Raw genomic sequence first — 23,961 nt, 5'->3', positions numbered from 1 at the left:
ACGTATCTCTGTGAATTAGAGAATCAAGCCAAAAACGTCGTTCTGATATGTGGGGTGAGGCCCCTTATATAGATGTGGGAGTCCTTGAATTGGACTTGGTATAGGAGACTTGGTGGACAAGCCTCTGAATTAGGATAGACTTAGGAGTCCTAGAAAGTAGGAAGCTGATTCCTTATCCTTTTAGGTCCCCTTGAGGCTAATCTATAAGGATTTATATCCTTATCGGGACTCTTCTCAATAGCTGATTTTTCTCTTATTAATTAATTACGAAATTAATTAATAATTAGGGCTTTTGGGCCTTTTTTATTCCATCAGGCCTGATCTGGTCCATCAGGCTTAACCTTTCTGGTCTGAGTTTCATATATCTTTTTATTGGGCCTAGCAGCCCACAGCTTGTACAATTAATGCAGTATTTAATTATACAATCATAATTTATTTATCCCTGTCATTTGCCCCCCAACTTTTGGGAAACATTGAATAGGTTTCGCAGAAGTTAAGTCTATTTGTTCCCTTACAGGGTTTCGTTTTTCCGTAAAGTGTGGAGCGACCTACACGTTTACAACGAATTTTTCCTTTTATTTAGGAATTATTTTGATTTCCAGGAATTTTTCCCTTATTTCCGGGATTTTTCCCTAATTTCTGGAATTTTCCCTAATTTTTCTGGGATTTTCCCTAATTTTTCTGGGATTTTTCCTTATTTTTCTGGGATTTATCCTTAATTTCTGGATTTTTCCCTTAATTTCTGGATTTTTCCCTTAATTTCTGGGATTTATCCTTAATTTCTGGAATTTTCCCTTAATTTCTGGGATTTATCCTTAATTTCTGGATTTTCCCTTATTTTTCTGGGATTTATCCTTAATTTCTGGATTTTTCCCTTAATTTCTGGATTTTTCCCTTAATTTCTGGGATTTATCCTTAATTTCTGGAATTTTCCCTTAATTTCTGGGATTTATCCTTAATTTCTGGATTTTCCCTTAATTTCTGGGATTTATCCTTAATTTCTGGATTTATTCCTTATTTCTGAAAACATTAACATTTTTCAGAAACTATTTAAGGAATTTCCTTATTTTTTGTAATTTTCCAGGATTTTTTCTTCCCTTTTTCTTCCTTTTCTCTCTCTCTTTTTTTTTATACAATTTTCGACCAGGAATCCATTCGACCAGGATCCTGGTCGAATTAGCCTTTGTTGTGCCTTGGTCGAAGAGAATTCGAGGAGGATACATTCGATCTCACTTCCTGGTCGAATTTCGACCAGGATTTTTGCTTTGTTTTTTTAATATTTTTTTTGAGCAGAAATTTTCGACTAGGAATTTTCGTCCCTTTCGGTCAGGATTCCTGTGTTTCTGACCGAATTAACCACCTTTCTTGCCTTGGTCGAGGCTATTTCGAGCAAGATTGGTTCGGCCAGGATTCCTTCGTATTTCTTGGTCGAACGGGTCTAAATCCTGATCGAATTAAGTCTGGTTTTGAGCCTTGATCGAATTCTATTCGACCTTAAGCATTTCGATCAGGAATTCTTATGACTTCTGGTCTAGCTGGGTCAAGAAGCAGGGTTAAAAACTATTCCGGTATTTTCGACCAAGAATTTTGGTCAGAATTTTTTCTTGACCGAATTAGCCCCTTTTTTCAGCCCTGGTCGAAGGAAATTCTACCTCAATTCATTCGACTAGGATTTTAAGGCAAGTCCTGATCGAATTGGGTAAAGGGTACCAACTTTTTATTTTTAACTTTCCTGGGCCTCTATCTTGGGCCATCCCTTTTTCTGATTAGATTTTCTTGGGCCAACCCTTTAGTGGGTTTTAATCCTGGGCCCATTCCCTAATAAATCTGGGTTTTCCCTTTTGGGCCTTTGATTTTCAACTAAATGGGCCCTTTTCTGGGCTAGTTTTATTGGGCTAATCTTTGGGCCCTCTGTTTTTAACTGGGCTTTTCTTTCACCCCTCTTAAAAAGGTATTTGGGCCTCAAACATGGCTTTTATACCTGGGCCTTAGTTCTGGGCCTTTATCTTTAAGCCCAAATTCCAGGTTCTTCTAAGGTTTTTCTGGATTCTTCTAGAATCTTTTAAAAATTAAAATTTTTCACTTGGTTTTTCCAGGAACTTCTTGGATAGTTCCAGAACCTTCTAAGCTTTGGGCCCAAATGGGCTTTTTAAGGCCCATTATCCCCCTTCCTTGGCTATATAAAGGTGGGGTGAGAGTTTGATTTCTCCACACCTCTCATTTCACCTCTCTACTCATTCTACAACTTCTCCTCATCCTTCCTCCAACTTTCTAACCTTTCCTCTCTCAAATCCCCTCCTTTAGTTTTCCAACCTCTCCTTCCTAGCTTTACTAATGGCTGACAAGAGTTCTGAGAGGGCGGCCAAGATAGCCTCGGCTTCAAAACGAGGTAAGGATATCGAGATCCGTTCTTCATATATGTCTTTAATCGATATGATTAACACTAGGGGGATGAATATCCCTCCACTGCACATCTCGACTCTTTTAATCATTGTAATACTTGGCACAACATAGATTTCAATAAACTAAATGCTCGTTATAACGTCCTTCCTCCCCTTAGATTAGTTCCAGTCTCTGGTGGTGATCGTACTTGCCACTGGAGACCCGATACTCTCTTCATTTACACAGATGCCCTTAATGCTAGGCTTAGGTTTCCTTTTCACCCCTTTATTCCTCATCTTTTGGCTGATTTACAAATCAACCCGTGTCAGCTTCCTCCAAACGCCTGGAGGAACATTCTATGTTTTATGGTCTGCTGTCTTAGGGAGGGCTTTCCTCTTTCTGTAGCTGTTTTTAGGAAAGTCTTTCAGTGTTACAATAGTTCTTCCAGCATCTGCGGCTGGGTCTATGTCAAGCAAAGGCCCAAAAGCAAACATATTTTTAACAGTGCCTCTATTCCTGATAATAATCAAAATTGGAGGAATAGTTTCGTCGGGTTACGTTGGGAGAATGGTGACTGGGGCACACTTTTTCGATCTTCCTTTGGGAAGGTCAGTGATGGTAGCCTCAAATCCATTCACTTAACTCCTGAAGAAACTATTATTTATAATGGGCTTACTCAGGATGATGGCACGACCACCAGCTGGACTCTCTTAGAGGAGTTTTCCCTGATTCATGTGGGACTATCCTCTGTTTCTCAACAGGGTATTTTTCTTCCCTTCTCAATTTTACTTCATTTCATGCATTATTAACTTCACTTATTTTGTCCTTTGCTTTGTTTCAGCTGCTAAGGAGATTAACGAGGACAATGTTCCTTTGGTTGAGGAAACAGCTAGGATGAAGAAAGCTCGGCTCGCAGGCCTAGACACCCGGGGAAAGGCCACGGAGCCTATCTTTTTGAAGAAGCACAAAGAGCCTATAGGGGAGGCCTCAACTGAAGGAGCTGGAGGCCATGGTACTCCTATCACTGCTGCTGCCCCTACTGCTGCTGCCACAGGCGCCTTTCAGCCTCTCTGGGGATTCCGCCGAGGGGACACCGTAGTTGGTTCCACGAAACATGCTTGGGATTGGTCTTACCATAGCGTGACCCCCAAGGATTTTACTGATGTGGTGGCTACCCCTGATCTTGAGAGGATCAAGCTCATGGGAGCTCAGTCTCTGGCTTCGGTATGCCTTCTCTTTTTTGAACTTATTTTTCGTTTTTGTAGCATTGCCTTATACTTTGTTAATTGCTTTGTTTCAGTCTAACGCCTATTTTCAAGGCGCTGTGAGGCAAGCCGAATCATGGAAGCGGGCTTCTGATAAGGCCGATAATGCCCTCAGGAGGCAACAGAAGAAGTATGCTACCCTGGAGAAGAAGCTCAAGCGCAAGGAGGAAGAACTCGGAGAGTCTAACGCCGAGCTGGTGGTACTTCGGGCGGAGAAGGATAAAGCTATAGACAACTATCTGGACTCGGAGGAGTTTGCCCAATCCATGAGGATTAGGGATGATTCAGTCTTTCCCGAGTTTTTTAGGACTGGTTGGGACACGGCCCTTGGGACCGTGAACGAGGCTTGTCCTGATATTAACCCGGCGGACTACATCTGCCCTGATGACGAGGCTTCGCTACAGAGGTTTCGTACCCGAGTAGTTGTCTCGGACCATGTTCCTCAGGATCCACTCCTTCCTCCTCCCGAGTCTTCTTCCAGACCTGCTGAGGACGACAGCTCTTCCTCCTCCTCCGAGACGACAGAGACATCCAGCGAGAGTGGAGAGGACGATGATATGGATGCCGAGGGTACTTCAGCTCCTTAGAGCTTTTTCAGCCCTGCGTGGCCTTTTTTTTTTATTTTCGAGACTTTATTTATCAAACTTTTGTAACATCTATCAGATCTATTTCATTTATCACCTTTTATGCTTGCATCCATGCATTTGATTTTTATTTGTTAGGCCACAAACATACTTTGAAGAACTTATGAATTTCATAAAATTGTCTGGGATTCGTCCCTTACACAAGTCTTAATAAATTTCGTAATAAAACTAAAACATATAAATCCTAAGCACGCAAAGTTTCAAGGTGCTTTTCAACCTACTCGCCATCCTGACGAGTGAGAATCGTATCCGGCTTCCCTACACATAGTAAACTTTCAGGTTTTGTGCATGCCAAGTTCTCGGGACTTCAAAACCATCCATAGTCTCTAGCTTGTAGGTTCCTCTACCTTGAACACTCTTGACTCTGTACGGCCCTTCCCAATTCGGGGCAAGCTTCCCTTTTTGTCCTACACCAGATGCTTCTATCTTCCTCAAGATTAGATCGCCTTGTTTAAAAAACCTTTCTTTAACCCTTAGGTTGTAGTAGAATGAAGCTTTTTTCTGATATTCTACTATCTTTGCATGTGCTTTATCTCGCACTTCATCAATTAAATCCAGGGCTAATCTCTGCCCTTCCTCATTTTCTTTTTCATCGAAAGCCTGAATCCTTGGAGAGGAATGTGATATCTCCATGGGAACTACTGCTTCCGCCCCATATGCCAACATGAAAGGAGTTGCATCTGTCGTGACTCTACAAGTAGTCCTGTAGGCCCATAATATTGGAAGTATCTCATCTACCCAATTATTTCTTGACTTCTCGATCCTCTTCTTTAGTCCATCCAGGATTATCCGATTTGCTACCTCTGCTTGTCCATTGGCTTGCGGGTGAGCCACAGAGGTGAATTGTAACTCGATTTCATTTTCTTCACAATACTTCTTGAATTCCTCATTGTTGAATTGTGTTCCATTGTCAGTGACAAGGATACGGGGAATTCCATATCGGCACATAATGTTTTCCCACAGGAATTGTGCAACCTGCTTAGTAGTGATTTTGGCCAAGGGTTTGGCTTCAATCCACTTGGTGAAATAATCAATGGCTACAATCAGAAATTTCCTTTGTGCCGTGGCCATAGGAAAAGGCCCTAGAATATCCATCCCCCACATGGCAAAGGGAATAGGTGAGTTGATAGAGGTCAGCATCTCAGGGGGTTGTCTAACAATTGGTGCATGCTTCTGACAGCGGTCACACTTCTTTACATATTCTTTGGCATCAGCCATCATTTCTGGCCAATAGAAGCCTAAACGAGTTATCTTATGAGCCAAGGCCCTGCCCCCCAAGTGTTGCCCACAAATACCTCCATGCACTTCCTCAAGAGCTAAGCGTGCCTCATCGGGCCTGAGACACCTCAAGTAAGGAACCACGAAAGATCTTTTATATAGAATCCCATCTATCAAAGAGTACCTTAGTGCTCGAACAGTTAACTTCCGTGCCTCAATTGCATCGCTTGGCAACCAACCGGTCTGAATGTGAGCCTTGATGGGATCAATCCTTGACGTCCCCAAGCCTACGGGAGCCACAAGCTTAACATCTATGCTTCGTGTCTTCAAAACACGGAAGTACACACTTCCTGAACTTTCTTCAATCTCAGATGAAGCAAACTTTGACAGCGCATCTGCTTTAGCATTTTCTTCCCTTGGAATGTGTTCAACATGGCATTCATTAAATTGGGTCATCACAGCCCTTACTAGGCGAACATACTTAGCCATCGTATCATCCCTTGCTTCAAATTCTCCCTTTACCTGGGATATGATCAACTTCGAGTCTCCACGGACCTTTAAGTTTTTGACTCTAAGTGTCCCAGCTAGACCAAGGCCAACAATCAGGGCTTCATACTCTGCCTCATTGTTTGTGGTTGGGAAGTCTAGCTTCATGGCATACTCAATTAAGAATCCATCAGGGCTTTGCAAAACTAACCCTGCTCCACTGGAATTTGTTTTTGATGCTCCATCAAAATAGAGAACCCAATATTCTTTTTCCTTGTCCCCATTGTCGACTCCCTTGTCTTGAGGTATGGTATCTTCCTGCCCCCCGACTTCTTGGTTGGGTATGGTACATTCCACCACGAAGTCAGCTAGTGCCTGGGCTTTTACGGCCATACGTGGCTTATACTTGAGATCGAACTCTCCCAACTCTATTGCCCACTTAATTAGTCTCCCACTTGCCTTGGGACTGTGAATGATATTTCTTAGTGGCTGATTTGTTAGCACTTCAATTTGGTGAGCTTGAAAATAAGGACGCAGCTTTCTTGAAGCCATTACCAAGGCTAAAGCGAATTTCTCAATGGCTGAATAATTCAACTCAGCACCATGCAAAATTTTGCTGACATAGTATACGGGTTTCTGGACTTTCAGTTCCTCCTTAACCAACACCGCGCTCAAGGCGCTTTCTGAAACAGCCAAGTACAAGAATAAAACTTCACCCAGAACTGGCTTGGCCAACAACGGGGCCTGGCCCATATACTTCTTTAACTCTTCAAATGCCTTCTGATTTTCCTCACTCCATACAAAGTCTTTAACGTTCTTTAATGACTTGAAGAATGACAAGGACTTGTCTCCTGACTTGGAGATGAATCGTCCTAGCGCAGCAACCCTTCCTGTGAGTTTCTGAACATCCTTGACAGTTTTTGGGGGTTCCATGTCCAGGATTGCCTTTATTTTATCGGGGTTAGCCTCAATTCCCCTCTTTGAGACCGTCAATCCCAAGAATTTTCCAGATCCTACTCCGAAAGCACACTTCGTAGGATTCAACATCATCTTGTGGTACCTCAGGACCTCAAAAGCTTCCCTCAAATGGGTTATATGATCAGTCTTTACTAGACTCTTGACTAGCATGTCATCAACATAGACTTCCATAGTCTTCCCAATAAGATCCTTAAAAATTTTATTCACCAACCTTTGATAGGTGGCTCCTGCATTCTTGAGACCAAACGCCATAACAAGATAACAATAAACACCAAAGTCAGTGATAAATGATACCTTTGGAATGTCATCCTTATGCATTTTGATCTGGTTGTATCCGCTAAACCCATCCATGAAACTCAGCATCTCATGTCCAGCGGTGGCATCAATCAAAGTATCAATTCTAGGCAGCGGAAAACAGTCTTTGGGGCATGCATCATTCAGATCGGTGAAGTCTATACACATCCTCCACTTTCCATTAGCCTTCTTCACCATTACAGGGTTTGCTAACCACTCCGGAAATTGAATCTCCTCAATGAAACCAGCCTCTAAGAGCTTTTCCACTTCCTGCTTTATAGCCTCTTGTCTTTCCGGGGCAAAATTTCTTTTCTTTTGTTTTACTGTCTTCCGGCTTGGATCCACGTTTAACTTGTGAGTAATTAACTCCGGGTCTATGCCTGGCATATCAGCTGCTGACCATGCAAACACATCACTATTTTCTTGCAAAAATTTCACTAACTTCCCTCTAAGGGGCTCCTCTAATGTGGCTCCAATGAAAGTCATCCTCTCAGGATTCTTGGGATCTAAAGGAACCGAAACCAATTCTTCTGCTGGCCTTCCTCTATTCTCATCATTTTCTCGAACATCCATATCTTCAATAGGAAGAACCTGCCCCCCGACTCCATCTGCCCTCAAAGAGGCCACATAACAGCTTCTATCCATTTTTTGATCCCCTCTCTCTTCTCCAATCCCGTTTCGGGTGGGAAACTTCATGACTGAATGGTAGGAAGAGGGGACTGCCTTGAAGGCATGTATCCCTGTTCTCCCCATGATAGCATTATAAGTTGAACTAGCCTTTACCACTACGAAATCCAGCATCTGCGTTGCTTGCCTTGGCTCCGTACCTATGGTGGTTGGCAACTTGATTATCCCTTCCACAGGACATTCTACTCCAGCAAATCCATATATCGGCATGTCGGTTGGTGTTAACTGGGAGTCGTTATACCCCATCCTTAGAAAGGTGTCGTGGAGCAAGATATCCACAGAAGCACCATTATCCACAAGGACCCTCTTAACCGGGCTATTTCCTATTATCGGCGTTATGACCAGCGGGTCGTCATGGGGAAACTTCACACCCTCTAGGTCGGAATCATCAAAAGCCAATGTTACTTCTGTCCTGGCCCTCTTCGGGGCTTCTCCAACAATATGCATAACCTCTCTAGTATATGCCTTTCTGGAATTTTTGGACAATCCAGCAGCAGTTGGACCTCCAAAGATCGTGTTTATCACAGGCCCTCGAGGTCTCGGCCCTCCATAAATGGTGTTTATAACTGGTCGTCTAGGTTGGGGATTCCGCCCCTGATCATCTTGGTCCCTCCTACGATCTTCAAAGTTCTTCCTTCCATTATTATTTCTGTCTCCTCCATCTCCAGTATACTTGTTCAATCTTCCTTTTCGAATCAAAAACTCAATTTCATCTTTCAACTGTCTACACTCATCGGTGTCATGGCCAACATCTTTGTGAAACCTGCAATACTTGCCCTTATCTAGCTTGGCGGGATCAGCCTTCAAGGGCTTAGGCCAGCGAATATCTCTGTCTTTCTCAATCTCCATCAAAATCTGACTTCTGGGAGCATTCAGCTTAGCGTATTCAGTGAACTTTTGCCCAGGTCCTCCCTTCTTGGGGGTTGAATCAGGGTTTTGTTCAGTTCTAGGATATTTATCCTTAGCGATATACTCCAAATCAGTTTTTCATTTCTTGCCTCCAGTGGGCTCATTACTTACTACGGTCTTCCTCATACTTTCTTCAACCTTGATATACTTCCCTGCCCTCTCTTGGAGCTGCAACATGCTCTCAGGGGGTTGTTTGGCCAAAGACATCTTGAAAAACTCATCCCTAGTTCCTTGTTGCAGTGCTATCATGGCTACCTTATCATCAAGGTCTGGGACTTTTAAAGCCTCCTTTGTAAAACGATTCAGGTAATCTCTTAAGGATTCCTTAGCTCCCTGCACAAGACTCATAAGAGATGCTGAACTTTTCTCATGGACTCTTCCACTGATGAATTGCTTAATAAAAGCCTGACTTAATTCTCTGAATGATCCAATAGAATTTGGGGGTAGGCGACTGTACCATCTTTGAGCCATACCCGACAGGGTTTGAGGAAAGGCCCGACATTTTATAGCATCGTTCACGGGTTGCAGCAGCAGTGCATTAGAGAATGTCCTAACATGATTAGCGGGGTCTCCCGTGCCATCATAGGCTTTGATAGTGGGCATCTTGAATTTCCTTGAGATATGGGCATTCATTATCTCTTCTGTGAAGGGTGGAATTGGATCATCAGGATCTCCAAGGGGAAGGAGATTGCTTGGATCAGTTCTTGGGACAGCAGCCCTTCTTCTTACCGGACCATCCAGGTCTATGATAGGAGGAGGATTTGTCCCCCTAGGAGGTATGTGAGGTCTGGTGGCTTGGTGAGCCTCCAAATCACGCCTCAGCCTTTGGATTTCAGCCTCATGAGCCCTGATCTTTTCCTGCACTTCTTGGGGATTCACCCCTGGGGTGCTTTGGGGGCGTTGTCTTCCATCGGCCATTGGCTCTTTTCCAGGACGCCTCCTTCTCGGGGCCACTTCATCATCCGAAGATTCGGAGTCTCTCTCAGTGTATGGACCAGAAAATTCCCGATCCTCAGGGATAGGATCCAAACCTCGTATATAGGGGGGCGACCGCCCTCGTGCTTCACTTCGCCCAGCATGTCCGCTTCCTCCAACCTCAGGGTGAAGGGGCATCCCATAAGGGGGGTTAGTAGTAACAACAGTTGAATATTCATACCCGACGGGTCGAGAATTCACAGGTATATGTACTTGTTGAACTTGAGGATTCGTACCTTGAATAGTCGGGGGAGTTGTCCCTTGTGGCTGAGGTTGAGTTGCCTCTGTCTGGGCTTCCCCCTGAGTAGACGCATAAGTTGAATGGGGAGGAACCTCCACGGTTGATGAAATCACCTGGGTTGTCTCTGATGGTGTTCCTTCCTCTAGAGCTCCAATTGTTCTCCGTGTTCTCGCCATGGTTGTTGTTTTCCCACAGACGGCGCCAAATGTTATGGATAAAAAGCTAAGGTTATTACTTGCTGTATTTAATACTAAGATTCGGGAGCTCAAGGCCTTTAATGGCTGCTCTCGTACTTCGTAGCTTAATTCTGCCTTTACGAGATGCCTACGTATCTCTGTGAATTAGAGAATCAAGCCAAAAACGTCGTTCTGATATGTGGGGTGAGGCCCCTTATATAGATGTGGGAGTCCTTGAATTGGACTTGGTATAGGAGACTTGGTGGACAAGCCTCTGAATTAGGATAGACTTAGGAGTCCTAGGAAGTAGGAAGCTGATTCCTTATCCTTTTAGGTCCCCTTGAGGCTAATCTATAAGGATTTATATCCTTATCGGGACTCTTCTCAATAGCTGATTTTTCCCTTATTAATTAATTACGAAATTAATTAATAATTAGGGCTTTTGGGCCTTTTTTATTCCATCAGGCCTGATCTGGTCCATCAGGCTTAACCTTTCTGGTCTGAGTTTCATATATCTTTTTATTGGGCCTAGCAGCCCACAGCTTGTACAATTAATGCAGTATTTAATTATACAATCATAATTTATTTATCCCTATCAATGACTCAGCTTATTTATTTATTGAATATTATTTCGAATATTCATTCGAGGGCTTATGACTCAGCTTATTTTATTTATTGAATATTATTTGAATATTCATTTGAGGATCTATGACTCCGATTATTTGCTGAGATATATTCTTTATTTTATTAAAGAATAAGGTGTCGATAATCAAACTCACTTTTGATTATTCAAATAAAGATAGTACTTTCGTATAGGTATATCTTTGGTTATTTAATATTCATTTCAAGTATAAGTTTTAAAACTTCTACTTCAATTATTTTTATAAAGATTATTCTTTATGGGAATATTATTTAAATAATAATATTCAGATATTTTCTAATATATTGGGACTGATTTACCTTGTTAAATCAGAATCACTCCAAACATTCTTAAAAATGTTTTGCGAGTCTTCAAAATGATTTTTAAAAGTTAGAGCGGATCCCAAAACTCATTTTTATATTTAAGATCCTCCTTTCGAAGGGGATTTAAATACTCGCTCAAAACCTGAGGGATCCGGCTCTGTGGTGTGTTTTATATTCGCAACAAGGTTGCTGTTTTGTTAAATGAATCGATTACTTACCCAACACTCGGGAAGTAAAATTCTTGGAACAAGTTAATCCATTAACAGGCATCGCCTGGGAAATATCGGTGAGTTCTCCTTTCCAACTAGATACGACTTCTTGGTGGAGCCGTATCAACAAGTTTCTACTTGGGGAAAGGGGGGACGAGCTTTACGTTTCAGAGTCATGGATTTCATCTGAACTAGGAGTGGCGTAAGTGGTCGAGTGGCGCCGGCCCAGCCTTATTATATTGGCCCAAATGGCCTGGAAGTTCCGCTAAGGCGGTCCATTCCTTAGGAGTTCAGTGTTCGGTTGACAAGTAAACCCGACAGGTTCTCCTCTACATGTAGAAAATGGTGGGGTTGTACTACTACGACTGATCATCGTAAGTGGTCTTCCTAGCGCGGCAAACTCCCGTAATGAGTTCATCATCCAATTGGATATTTCTGCAACACTACCCAGAGCACTTCGATAGAAAGGCTACGGCTGGGCGATTGTTGAGTGTTGGCAGGGTCAAGTTTTCAAAATGATGTTTGCATCAAATGAAGTATCTCGTAACTTCATTTTATTTTGATGATATTTTAAAGATTTAATCTATTCAAATCTGGTCTTGTAGTCTCATCTACGTGATGAACTTTTGAAACTAATTATAACTTGAACGGTGGTAGTTCAAGTAGTATTTGGAAAAGATATAAGTATATTGGAGTATCTTGTAACTTCATCTTTTAAACTTATATCTAGTAAATGATTATCTTATGTATGACAAAGATTTTCAGAAAAAAAAACGTTGAGACAAGGTTAGATATATGAGATCACCTTGCAACAAAATTTTTATACAGTTATAAACTGGAACTCTGTGTATATTATGTATGGAAGAGGACTTCCAAGATTTTGAAAAGTATATATGTATATATACTGAATATTTTGCGACTTCATCGCATTAAGATATCAACTTGGTTCATTACTTTTGACCAAGACTTTCATGAGTACTATGAGAAGGCTCATATACTATTAATCATTATACATATTATTTTGGTGGGCTTGCTGCTCACCCTTGCTTTCTTCTTTCATCACACAACAACAGATAGAAAAGATGAACAGAACCAAGCTCCCGATTCGCAAGCGATTAGGAGACGTTCCGCAGTTTTCTAGAAGCATTGATGCCGCCGTAGCTGAGGTAGGAACTACCAATAGGCTAGGCTTTCAACTTTTGATGTACCAGATTTATTTATATTTATGAATTGTAATAATGGCAAAGAAATGTAAATTTATTCAGAAAACCTTTTAAGGTGTATTGGCAGATAATTGTGGAATAAAATGACTTGTGGTTATTTTTGGATGTTCATCTCTGAGACTATAACGTGTGGTGTGTGTGTTTATTGTGGGGTCACAGTACAGAGTAGTTGAGTAATTATTAAGATTGGGTGTTATTAAGGGAAATGGAACTCGTGACGACCCGGATCCCCGACCCCGGATCTGGGGGTGTTACAGAAATGGTATCAGAGCTAAGCTTTATAAACCTCAGAGATGATGGGACGTTAAGATAATAAGTTCACTAAGATAATAAGAACTCTTGCCAAGTTCATAGTCGGACTACCTAACGTAGTACTGACAGTTAAAACCCTTATGGGAACCCTTATAAATGTAGCGATAGAAGCGTAGTTCGTTATCGTATATGGTAGCGGGACTCCGAACCCTGAAGTTGAGGAACATCAACGCGATGATGTTTTATTACTAATTGGAGATCAGATTGTGGATCCAATAGAGCGTCCTAACGCAGGACCGGATGATGTTGATATTGAGGATGTAGCGGTTGAGGATGTTGTCCTAGAAGGGATAGTTGCTGAGGAGGATCCCATGGAGGATCCTGACGAGATTGGATAAAGGACCACTGATGAATTGATGACCCTGGTTGGGTCGACTACCAGAGGTAGGATTGGCCGGTCACTACCAGAGGTTCGTTCAAGTTTGTAAAGATAGTAGCCCCTTTAACGTGGCTTACTCGTAAGACTGAGAAGTTCGAATGGACAGAGAAATGCGAGAACAACTTTTAAGAACCGAAGCAAAGGTTGGTGACGTTCCCTATATTGGCGTTGCCGGATGGAAAATGAGATTTTGTGAAATGTAGTGACGCTTCGTATAAGGAATTAGGGTGCTTCTTATACAGCACAGCAAGGTAATCGCGTACGCGTCAAGATAATTAAGGGAATATAAAATTCGATATCCCCACCCATGAGCTTGGGCTCGTGGCAATAGTTTTTCCCTAAAGATTGGAGGCACTACTTGTATGGAGAGAAGTGCAAGATTTACACAAACCATAGGAGCTCTAGTACCTTTTTACGTAGAAAGAGCTCAACATACGCCAGAGGAGGCGGTTAGAGTTAATCAAGAGTTATGAGTGGGAGATTCTTTATCATTCGGGGAAAGCCAATGTGGTGGCTGATGCCATTAGTAAAAAGGAGAGACTCAAGATGATAATGTCTTTGGGAGAGTTGATAAGAGATTTTGAGAAAATGGAAATAGTAGTGAAGGTAACCGGAGCCGGTACCGAAAAGCTGTTTGAGATTGCAATAGAGACCGAATTATTGGAAAAGAGCATATTGTGCCAGAAAAAGGTGATGAATGAAGGCAGAGAGCCAACAAATAAATATGAGGTATTCCTATAGAATTTGGGTTTCGAAAGTTCAAGAGCTTAAGGATGAGAACTTAGATGAGAGCCATAGTTGAGGAATAGGATTTAGGGCAAACCCAGAGTGTGATAGTCAGGGAGGTTGCCATCAAGAAAGAAAGAACCCATAACATAATAGAGTGGAAAACATGGTTTTTAATGTATAAGATAACCCCGATTATGGGAGAAGGTTGAAACATTTCATACTAAGGAAACAGAAAGTCGAGTAAGGAAAGGAGACCCGAGACGGTACTCCTATATGGCAATTTATGGACCTGTCTAGACAGAACTTAGACTATTATCCCCAACCACCACCCTGAGGGGACAATGCGGCAGGAAATTCTTTCATGACCTTTAAATCGTTAAGCTCTCAGAGTTCCAAGGAACAGGTTGACCTAGTCGAGGCAAGAGCCTGGCTAAAGGAAATATAGGAATCATTTGAGATTCTAAATGATTGACGAATCACAAAAGACTGTTTTTATCACTCACCCTCCTAAGAGAGAGACCACCTGCTGGTAAAAGGCCAAGGAAGGCACGGAGCAAGAGATTATAATAAACTGATTAAAGTTCAGCCAATTGTTTTCGGAAAAGTAATTCCCAAGGTTATGGAATAGTGTAAAAGCTTTAGAGCCAGAACAAAGGCAGACGAGTATGATGAATTATGAATCTAAGTTATAAAAGTTATCAAGATTCGTTCTGAAGACACGAATCCAGAATGACGGGATGTTTGAAATCAATGCTTATGTTGTGTTGGTTCATGAAATAACGATAAGAGAAAGGAATATAAAGGCAAGAGAGTTTGAGGAATGATAAGGGAGTTGGGTATGAGGAAACCCTAAAGACTCGTAGAAATAGAAATAGAAGAGTATGTAATCGTCAGGATGAGGGTGATTCACCATGAGTTAAAATTGATGGTTGAAGGCATAAGAGTTATGTATATTTTATCCCCTTTAAGTTGGGAGGATTCGAGGAAAACCTTGAGATAGTTCGAAGGATAAATATTGAGACGCGGATAGACTGAGGAGACAAGGAAGTAAGAAATTAGGAAAATTGGATGAAGGAAGTGACCTTCAAGAATGTGAAGTGTAAGACCGGTGGCTTGATACCCAGGAAGGGAGACGCCAGGTATGAAAGATATCCCAACATTGAGATGACTGTTGAGATAAACAACAAAAGTAAATAAGGATTTATTAAGAAGAAGTTCACGTTGAACACGACCAATATCTTCCAGATCATCCATGTGATCATTACCAAATCAGGAAAGAAAAGCGGATAACCATTTTTATCTTTTGGAGGCCATGTGGATTGACCTTAACTTGAATAAGGATGCTATTGTGAAATTCGGTATAGACTATCGAGGTGGAAATGATTGAATAAGACACCCTTATCAGGGATATATGACTTGATTTATCCATGGAAGGATGCAGGTACCTTTTAAAGGTGGAATTAAGGATAGAACATCGGTAACTTAAAATGAATCCTAGGGGAATGCATAAAGGTTGGCATTTCACCCTTAATAGGGACATTATGAGTTTTGACAGAATGATTGGGAAAGGGTTAAGGTAACAACAACCTTTAAGAATCAGTGGAGAAATTTTTCAGAAGTATATAGACAATGATTCTGGTATTAATAAATGGTATCTTGATATGCCCTGTATCTAGGGAATACAGGAGGAACGATTGAAGGATAACCTTAGAGGTTTTACAAGGAGAAAGGTAATATTCAAAATTCTCAAGAATAGAAATGTTGATAAAGAAAATATGACGTAATTATAATGTTGCCAAGTGGGGCACGTGTTAAACCACGAGAAAGTATGGATCGAACCAGTAATGGTCGAAATTGTTCAGGGCAATTAGGACTTAAGATAAAAGATGTTCTAAGTATGATTAAGAGTCAGTCTTGACAGTGATTAGCCTCTAAAGATTGAGGCAATAACTTATGGAAAAATGGTGATATTTTTTTTTATTTACTCATCAGATATTAAAGAAAAGCATTTTCACATAAGCTGTGATTGAAATAAGGTAGAAAATTTATTTGGAGGTGGTTAAAATGACATTGACTGTAAGGAACTATTACTACCAGGAAAGGCCAAAGAGGTGGCCGACACTTTAACGGTAAAAGGATAATTGTAGGCGCTTGTGCCAAAGGATACAGTGATGATGGTTAAAAGCTGAAGGTTGTATTATGGTTTGGAAGATTGACATTCCTTCTGATGACTGTGCAATACCCAACCGTAATAGTAGTTAGTAAAGGTTTAATTCGTGTAATCGCCATGAGCGGGCTATCTATCTCAGAAGATACTATCTTGAGATAAGCCAGGACCATATTTCAAAAAGGACTAAACAAACCTTTGAGTTAAGTCTTCTATTGAAGGCATATGATTAAGAATGGTATTAACCTGCTATCGTTGCTTTGAGCGAAACTCTTCTGCAAATTTTATCTGCTTCATGTCATGTATGTATGTCAGAATCAGGAGTGTACTCCATGAATCATGAATGGTGATTATGTTACCTCCTTAGAAGGATTTGATACGACATGTATGGACTCCGTATGGTTAGCTATTAAGATTTCATGGAAAGTGAATGATGATAGTGGGTCAGTGGTAGACCATAGTAAGGCAGCAATGATTCTGCGAGTAACGAGCTGATTACAACCGTGAGAGTTGTATTGGAATGGATGTTGAGATTGAGTACCACTAATCGGGTCGTGGTAGTGTATAAGTTATCATTGATAGACTAATTAAGTAGAGTATCTACCTAGTGAATATTTATTCTTTCTTATCAATAGAGAGTCGTATTATTATACGAAGAAGGTTGCGGTATAGAAATGGGTTCTAGTAATGATGAGGTCTAGAATGAGATCCCAGATTCGATTTTCGATGTCGAGGGAGTTTCAAAGATGATTGTGTATAAGCTCGAGGAAGAGCATGGGTCCATAGAATGATGAACGGAATAGAAATATTTAGGCATGGGAAATACGATGCTATAATACTTGATGCTGATATAAATACGTTTATGTTTTGTTCTCCTATGACAAACCTCTATAATTCAGAGGTAGGTTCCAAGCCAGATATTTTGTGGCAGTATATATATTTTTTTATATATACAATTCTCTTCAGTTCGTTCTTTTCTCTTCTTTTCATTTCATGTAATCTGAGAAGAACAACCCTTCCAGAAGGGGAGGTATTGCCGAATGACTATCTATCTATGTGATAGAAGCCTAGTAGGATACCATCTATTGTTTAATTGCTTGTCAAGTACTAAAGGCTGGCCACCTTCTGTACTAACTAAGCGATATAACAAGTGTTCATGATCATAGTGATCTCTCAACAAATTCATTTACTTCTATATGATTGATCAAACTTTGGGAAATAGAAACAGCTGAAAAAGGAGTAATAAAGTTGTGGTAGTATTCGGAATGGAAATACATTCGTGATATTAAGGTTGACGTGGTTATTAAAAGGTTATAGAACGCTAACGAGCAAAAGTATAGCCAGTATAATATTAGGAACGGAAGGTAGTAGCGATTACGAACTGGAAAAGAATGGGTATTGAGACGCCAAAGCTATAGTGCTAGAAGCTGTGATAAAATTCCATGCGATAGACTTGAAAGAATTTGGAATGATCACTTAACACGGATTGAGTTTTCTTACGATAATAGATCACATGTCAGTATTGAGATATCGCCTTATGAGATCCTTGAGGGAAGACAATGTCGATCTCCCTTATGTTAGGATGAAGTTGTAGAGCGCAAGATGTTCGGACCCGCAGTAGTCCAAAGGATCAAGGATATAATAGATTTTAATCAGAGGACGGCTGGTAGTAGCCCAAGATGGGAACATGAAGTATGTTGATTTGACACGAAAGGACAGGGAATAGGAAGTGGGGGACCTAGTATTGTTATAGGTATTCCCTTGGAAAGGAAGGATGAGGTTCGGAAAGAAAGGGAAGCTAAGTCCACGAATTGTTGGACCCTTGGATATATTAAGACATATTGTGAAGATAGCATATGAGCTAGCCCTACCCCCGAATATGTAGCAAGTTCATAATGTGTTCCACGTATCAATGTTAAGGAAGTGTAATTCAGATGCCAGATAAATAGAGGCATATGAGCGCATAGATATGCAACCCGACGTAACCTATATGGAGCAACCAGGAAGGGTTATAGAGTGAAAAGGAACAAGTGCTTAGGAGAAGGATTATCAAACTAGGCAGAGTTTGGTGGTAGAACCACAATGAGAAAGTGTAATGCTAAGAAAGTATCCCCATTTGTTTTCTATCTGATTCCGGGACGGAATCCTTTTAAGGAGGGGAGACTGTAATAACCCCAATTTTTGAGAAATTTTGAAACCCTTATGAATAGTGTTTTTGCTGAACGAGAAAACTTTTCATGCCACGCTATGTAGGGGTTCTGTTATTGATCTTATGGGATATTATTAGTACTCTATGTGGTATATAAGTGTATGTAAAGATCGTCAGAATCCAATTCCGAACACTTTGATTTTTTCCGGAAATCCACAAGATACGGAGAGAATTGAGTATAAGGTAACAGGATAAAAAGGATTTAAATTAAAGGATTATAAGAGAGGATCATAGAAGGAATACAATATATTGAGAAAGGTTAAGGGAACCTAATTAATAAGATCCCGGGTATGATCCCTCAAACGATAAACGAGAACGAAAGATAAGCGAACCGTAAAACAAATAAGTGACCAAGAGACAAGCTTGTACAAGAAGCCAGGGATTGTGACATCATCAAACCACAAGGTGTGGACAAGTGGGAGCATTATGACATGTGCAAGGTGACACAAGCATGACATGGGAAGGAAGGAGGTGTGGTGGCTTTTTAACCACACAAATTCAAGGGCAACAAGGTAATTAACTAAATCAAACACAAAAACAAGCCAACCAAGCCAAGCAAAATCATTTTCATCAAAATCAAAAAGAAACCAAGGCATTGTTCTTCATGCTCTCGGCCAAAACAGAACCAGAACACTAAAACTGCTGTATCTCCTTCATTTATCACTCAAATATTGTGTTCTATAGCTCATTGGAAAGGTATGGAGATGGCCTACAACTCTTGTTCACAAGTCTCGTCCAAATAATCATGGTAAGACCCTCATTTTTACAGTTCTTTAAATCGGACTTTTAGAAACTTCAAAGCCTAACTTTGTGTTCTTGATTTCTTTGGAAAGATCAAGCTTGTAGGAGGCTCCCTAAGGCTTCCTAGCAACTTAACACCTCCCAAGGAAGGTATAAACTTCAAACCCTAGCCTTTACTTTATTTGTTAGTAATTTTAATGGTTGGTGTTGTGAAATGAGAAGCATGGATTGTGATTATTAATAGTTTGGTTTGATTTGGAAGTGTTTTGGTAATTGAAGCTTGATTATAGTTCATAGGTCTTAATTGTGGTTGTTTGAGTTGAAAAACTTGGAGATTATGGACTGATGTGGTATGGTTTAGGTGAAGTTTTTTTGTATTGATGGTTATGAGTTGGTTGGTGGTTAATTGGAGTAGTTTAAACATTGGTAATCGCGTAAACATAGCCGTCGTAACGTCCGATTTTCTTTGGACTGTTTTTGTGCATAACATTAGGACCCGAGAACCCCCTGCTAGATTATGACCACTGCCATGTTTAGATAGCTCATGTTACGAGCTTCGTTTTGATATGTAGTTCGTTCGATTCCGATGCACGGTTTAGGAGAAACAACCGTTTCAAGTAACGGCGTTTCGCGAATGAAACTTTTCCCCTCGCCTTACTTTGAAACATAGGTTAAAGACCAAAAAGGGTTAATTAATGTATGAAACATTTATGGTAAGTGTGTTAGGCAGTTGGTAAGACACTCGCGAAGGAATCGCCTTAAAACTCATAAAGGTTAAATTATTAAAAATGGTGGAGCCGAGGGTACTCGAGTGACTTAAGAGAATCAGTAAGCGCAAAACAAGCGTTAGAGTCTAAGTTAGTTAAAGTATAGATTTACAAGTGACTTTGGTTTAATTCCAACTTACTTGTTGTTTATAGGTTACCAGACTCGTACCGAGCCATTCGTAACCCCCAGTCGCTCAGGCAAGTTTTTTACCCGTTATACTGTTGTTGTGATGTATATATGTATATGCATTATCTTGTGATAGATGCATGTTGGTTAACTAGCAAATTTTGCGATATATTGAAGCATGCTGATATGGTATATATATGCATGCCTGTTTCGTATTCTTGCCATATATATCTGTTGGTTCAGTTGATAATACCTATGCTAGAGAATAGCGGTAATTTGCATATACCCTCAGTATAGGGACCCAAAGGTGAAAACATTTTCTAAAACCGGGAGTCGAGGATCCCGAGTAGATTTTATATATATATATTTATATATATATGGTTATAGTTTTCAAAACTATTAATCGAATAAGGTTTATTCGATAACTTGATTTTATTAATGAATATTATCTTGAATATTCATTCGAGGACTTATGACTCCTTTATATTATTTATTGAATATTACTTGGATATTCATTTGAGGATGTATGACTCCTTTATTTTATTTAATGAATATTATTTATAATATTCATTCGAGGGCTTATGACTCAGCTTATTTATTTATTGAATATTATTTCGAATATTCATTCGAGGGCTTATGACTCAGCTTATTTTATTTATTGAATATTATTTGAATATTCATTTGAGGATCTATGACTCCGATTATTTGCTGAGATATATTCTTTATTTTATTAAAGAATAAGGTGTCGATAATCAAACTCACTTTTGATTATTCAAATAAAGATAGTACTTTCGTATAGGTATATCTTTGGTTATTTAATATTCATTTCAAGTATAAGTTTTAAAACTTCTACTTCAATTATTTTTATAAAGATTATTCTTTATGGGAATATTATTTAAATAATAATATTCAGATATTTTCTAATATATTGGGACTGATTTACCTTGTTAAATCAGCATCACTCCAAACATTCTTAAAAATGTTTTGCGAGTCTTCAAAATGATTTTTAAAAGTTAGAGCGGATCCCAAAACTCATTTTTATATTTAAGATCCTCCTTTCGAAGGGGATTTAAATACTCGCTCAAAACCTGAGGGATCCGGCTCTGTGGTGTGTTTTATATTCGCAACAAGGTTGCTGTTTTGTTAAATGAATCGATTACTTACCCAACACTCGGGAAGTAAAATTCTTGGAACAAGTTAATCCATTAACAGGCATCGCCTGGGAAATATCGGTGAGTTCTCCTTTCCAACTAGATACGACTTCTTGGTGGAGCCGTATCAACAAGTTTCTACTTGGAGAAAGGGGGGACGAGCTTTACGTTTCAGAGTCATGGATTTCATCTGAACTAGGAGTGGCGTAAGTGGTCGAGTGGCGCCGGCCCAGCCTTATTATATTGGCCCAAATGGCCTGGAAGTTCCGCTAAGGCGGTCCATTCCTTAGGAGTTCAGTGTTCGGTTGACAAGTAAACCCGACAGGTTCTCCTCTACATGTAGAAAATGGTGGGGTTGTACTACTACGACTGATCATCGTAAGTGGTCTTCCTGGCGCGGCAAACTCCCGTAATGAGTTCATCATCCAATTGGATATTTCTGCAACACTACCCAGAGCACTTCGATAGAAAGGCTACGGCTGGGCGATTGTTGAGTGTTGGCAGGGTCAAGTTTTCAAAATGATGTTTGCATCAAATGAAGTATCTCGTAACTTCATTTTATTTTGATGATATTTTAAAGATTTAATCTATTCAAATCTGGTCTTGTAGTCTCATCTACGTGATGAACTTTTGAAACTAATTATAACTTGAACGGTGGTAGTTCAAGTAGTATTTGGAAAAGATATAAGTTTATTAGAGTATCTTGTAACTTCATCTTTTAAACTTATATCTAGTAAATGATTATCTTATGTATGACAAAGATTTTCAGAAAAAAAAACGTTGAGACAAGGTTAGATATATGAGATCACCTTGCAACAATATTTTTATACAGTTATAAACTGGAACTCTGTGTATATTATGTATGGAAGAGGACTTCCAAGATTTTGAAAAGTATATATGTATATATACTGAATATTTTGCGACTTCATCGCATTAAGATATCAACTTGGTTCATTTCTTTTGACCAAGACTTTCATGAGTACTATGAGAAGGCTCATATACTATTAATCATTATACATATTATTTTGGTGGGCTTGCTGCTCACCCTTGCTTTCTTCTTTCATCACACAACAACAGATAGAAAAGATGAACAGAACCAAGCTCCCGATTCGCAAGCGATTAGGAGACGTTCCGCAGTTTTCTAGAAGCATTGATGCCGCCGTAGCTGAGGTAGGAACTACCAATAGGCTAGGCTTTCAACTTTTGATGTACCAGATTTATTTATATTTATGAATTGTAATAATGGCAAAGAAATGTAAATTTATTCAGAAAACCTTTTAAGGTGTATTGGCAGATAATTGTGGAATAAAATGACTTGTGGTTATTTTTGGATGTTCATCTCTGAGACTATAACGTGTGGTGTGTGTGTTTATTGTGGGGTCACAGTACAGAGTAGTTGAGTAATTATTAAGATTGGGTGTTATTAAGGGAAATGGAACTCGTGACGACCCGGATCCCCGACCCCGGATCTGGGGGTGTTACAATTAGGGCTTTTGGGCCTTTTTTATTCCATCAGGCCTGATCTGGTCCATCAGGCTTAACCTTTCTGGTCTGAGTATCATATATCTTTTTATTGGGCCTAGCAGCCCACAGCTTGTACAATTAATACAGTATTTAATTATACAATCATAATTTATTTATCCCTATCACCTGGAGACTAAGAACTAAACCAAAGCATAGTTTAGTGTACACAAGATGACTATGATGACCTCAAGTCTAAGGATACTTGTACAACTATCACTATGTCAACAACTGCTGACACATGAGTGAACTCCATCAGTTGTTCAGCTGTGCGAGTCATGTTCAGTGAACTTATTCTATAATAAGCACCTACATACTAGCTATAGTGTCACCACACAAATATCTATGAGAACAGACATCCTTCATAATGAAGCAAGCATAGTATGTACCGATCTTTGCGGATTATTAATTATCAGTTAGTAATCCTATGACCAGGAACTATTTAAGTTTAGAGTTATCATCTTTTAGGTCTCACTATTATGATCTCATCATAATCCATAAAATGCTTTACTCTAAACTATGGTATATCTTATTTAAACACTTAAATAGATAGAGCCCGAAATAAAAACAAAACAAGTCTTTTATTAATATCAATGAAATCAAAACAGATTACATAAAAGTTATTCCTAAATCCTCATACGTGATTGGACTTAGGACATATCTCTTTCAGGTTGATCAAGTTAAGCTAGTAGGCACCTTTTGGAGTAATTTAAATTGGTAAAAGTTTATAATAATGTTTAATACTCAGTTCTGAGTTTGGATAGTTGGGATTTGAACGGTTTGTAATATAAGTAGGTGTGTTTGGCTTGTGTGCATACTTTAACCTGTTGTGGTCCGTGGTAGTTGGTAAGTAGGGTCACTGCATATTATTATTATCTTTATTATTGTTATAAACAGGTTATAAATAAGGTGTGTGTGTGGACCCCAAACTTCTGACCCGGGTTTGGAGGGCGCCACACAACTATCTCCTCAAACTATGATAGTAGGGCTTTATCACCTGTCATGTATCTGGAATATCCACTGTCAATGATTTACATGACTTTAATCTTCTTGCCCCGCACGCAATGAGGTTTAAGTGTGTTTACCTACCCAAGCAGTGTTGGGCACTTTCTTCTTTTTGACACAGTTAGCAGAAGTAGAAGTTGAACATGTAAAAGAAATAACATTCTTAGTTTGATCATAATTTTCTTTTTTGATAATAGATCTAA

At 39.8% G+C, this 23,961-nt stretch overlaps 1 protein-coding gene across 1 annotated transcript; it reads left to right on the top strand.

Moving 5' to 3' along the window:
* The first annotated feature begins 3,552 nt into the window (after positions 1-3,552).
* Positions 3,553-23,961, top strand: LOC141714998 (uncharacterized). Its single transcript, XM_074518487.1, has 3 exons — positions 3,553-3,606; positions 3,683-4,066; positions 23,956-23,961. Exons 1-3 carry the CDS (start codon positions 3,583-3,585, stop codon positions 23,959-23,961), a joined length of 414 nt encoding a protein of 137 aa, XP_074374588.1. The 5' UTR covers positions 3,553-3,582.

The sequence above is a fragment of the Apium graveolens genome, chromosome 3, assembly GCF_009905375.1.
Source record: "Apium graveolens cultivar Ventura chromosome 3, ASM990537v1, whole genome shotgun sequence".
Taxonomy (NCBI): domain Eukaryota; kingdom Viridiplantae; phylum Streptophyta; class Magnoliopsida; order Apiales; family Apiaceae; genus Apium; species Apium graveolens.
Note: the sequence above shows the minus strand (reverse complement) of the source record. Positions and strands in the feature narration are given on the sequence as shown.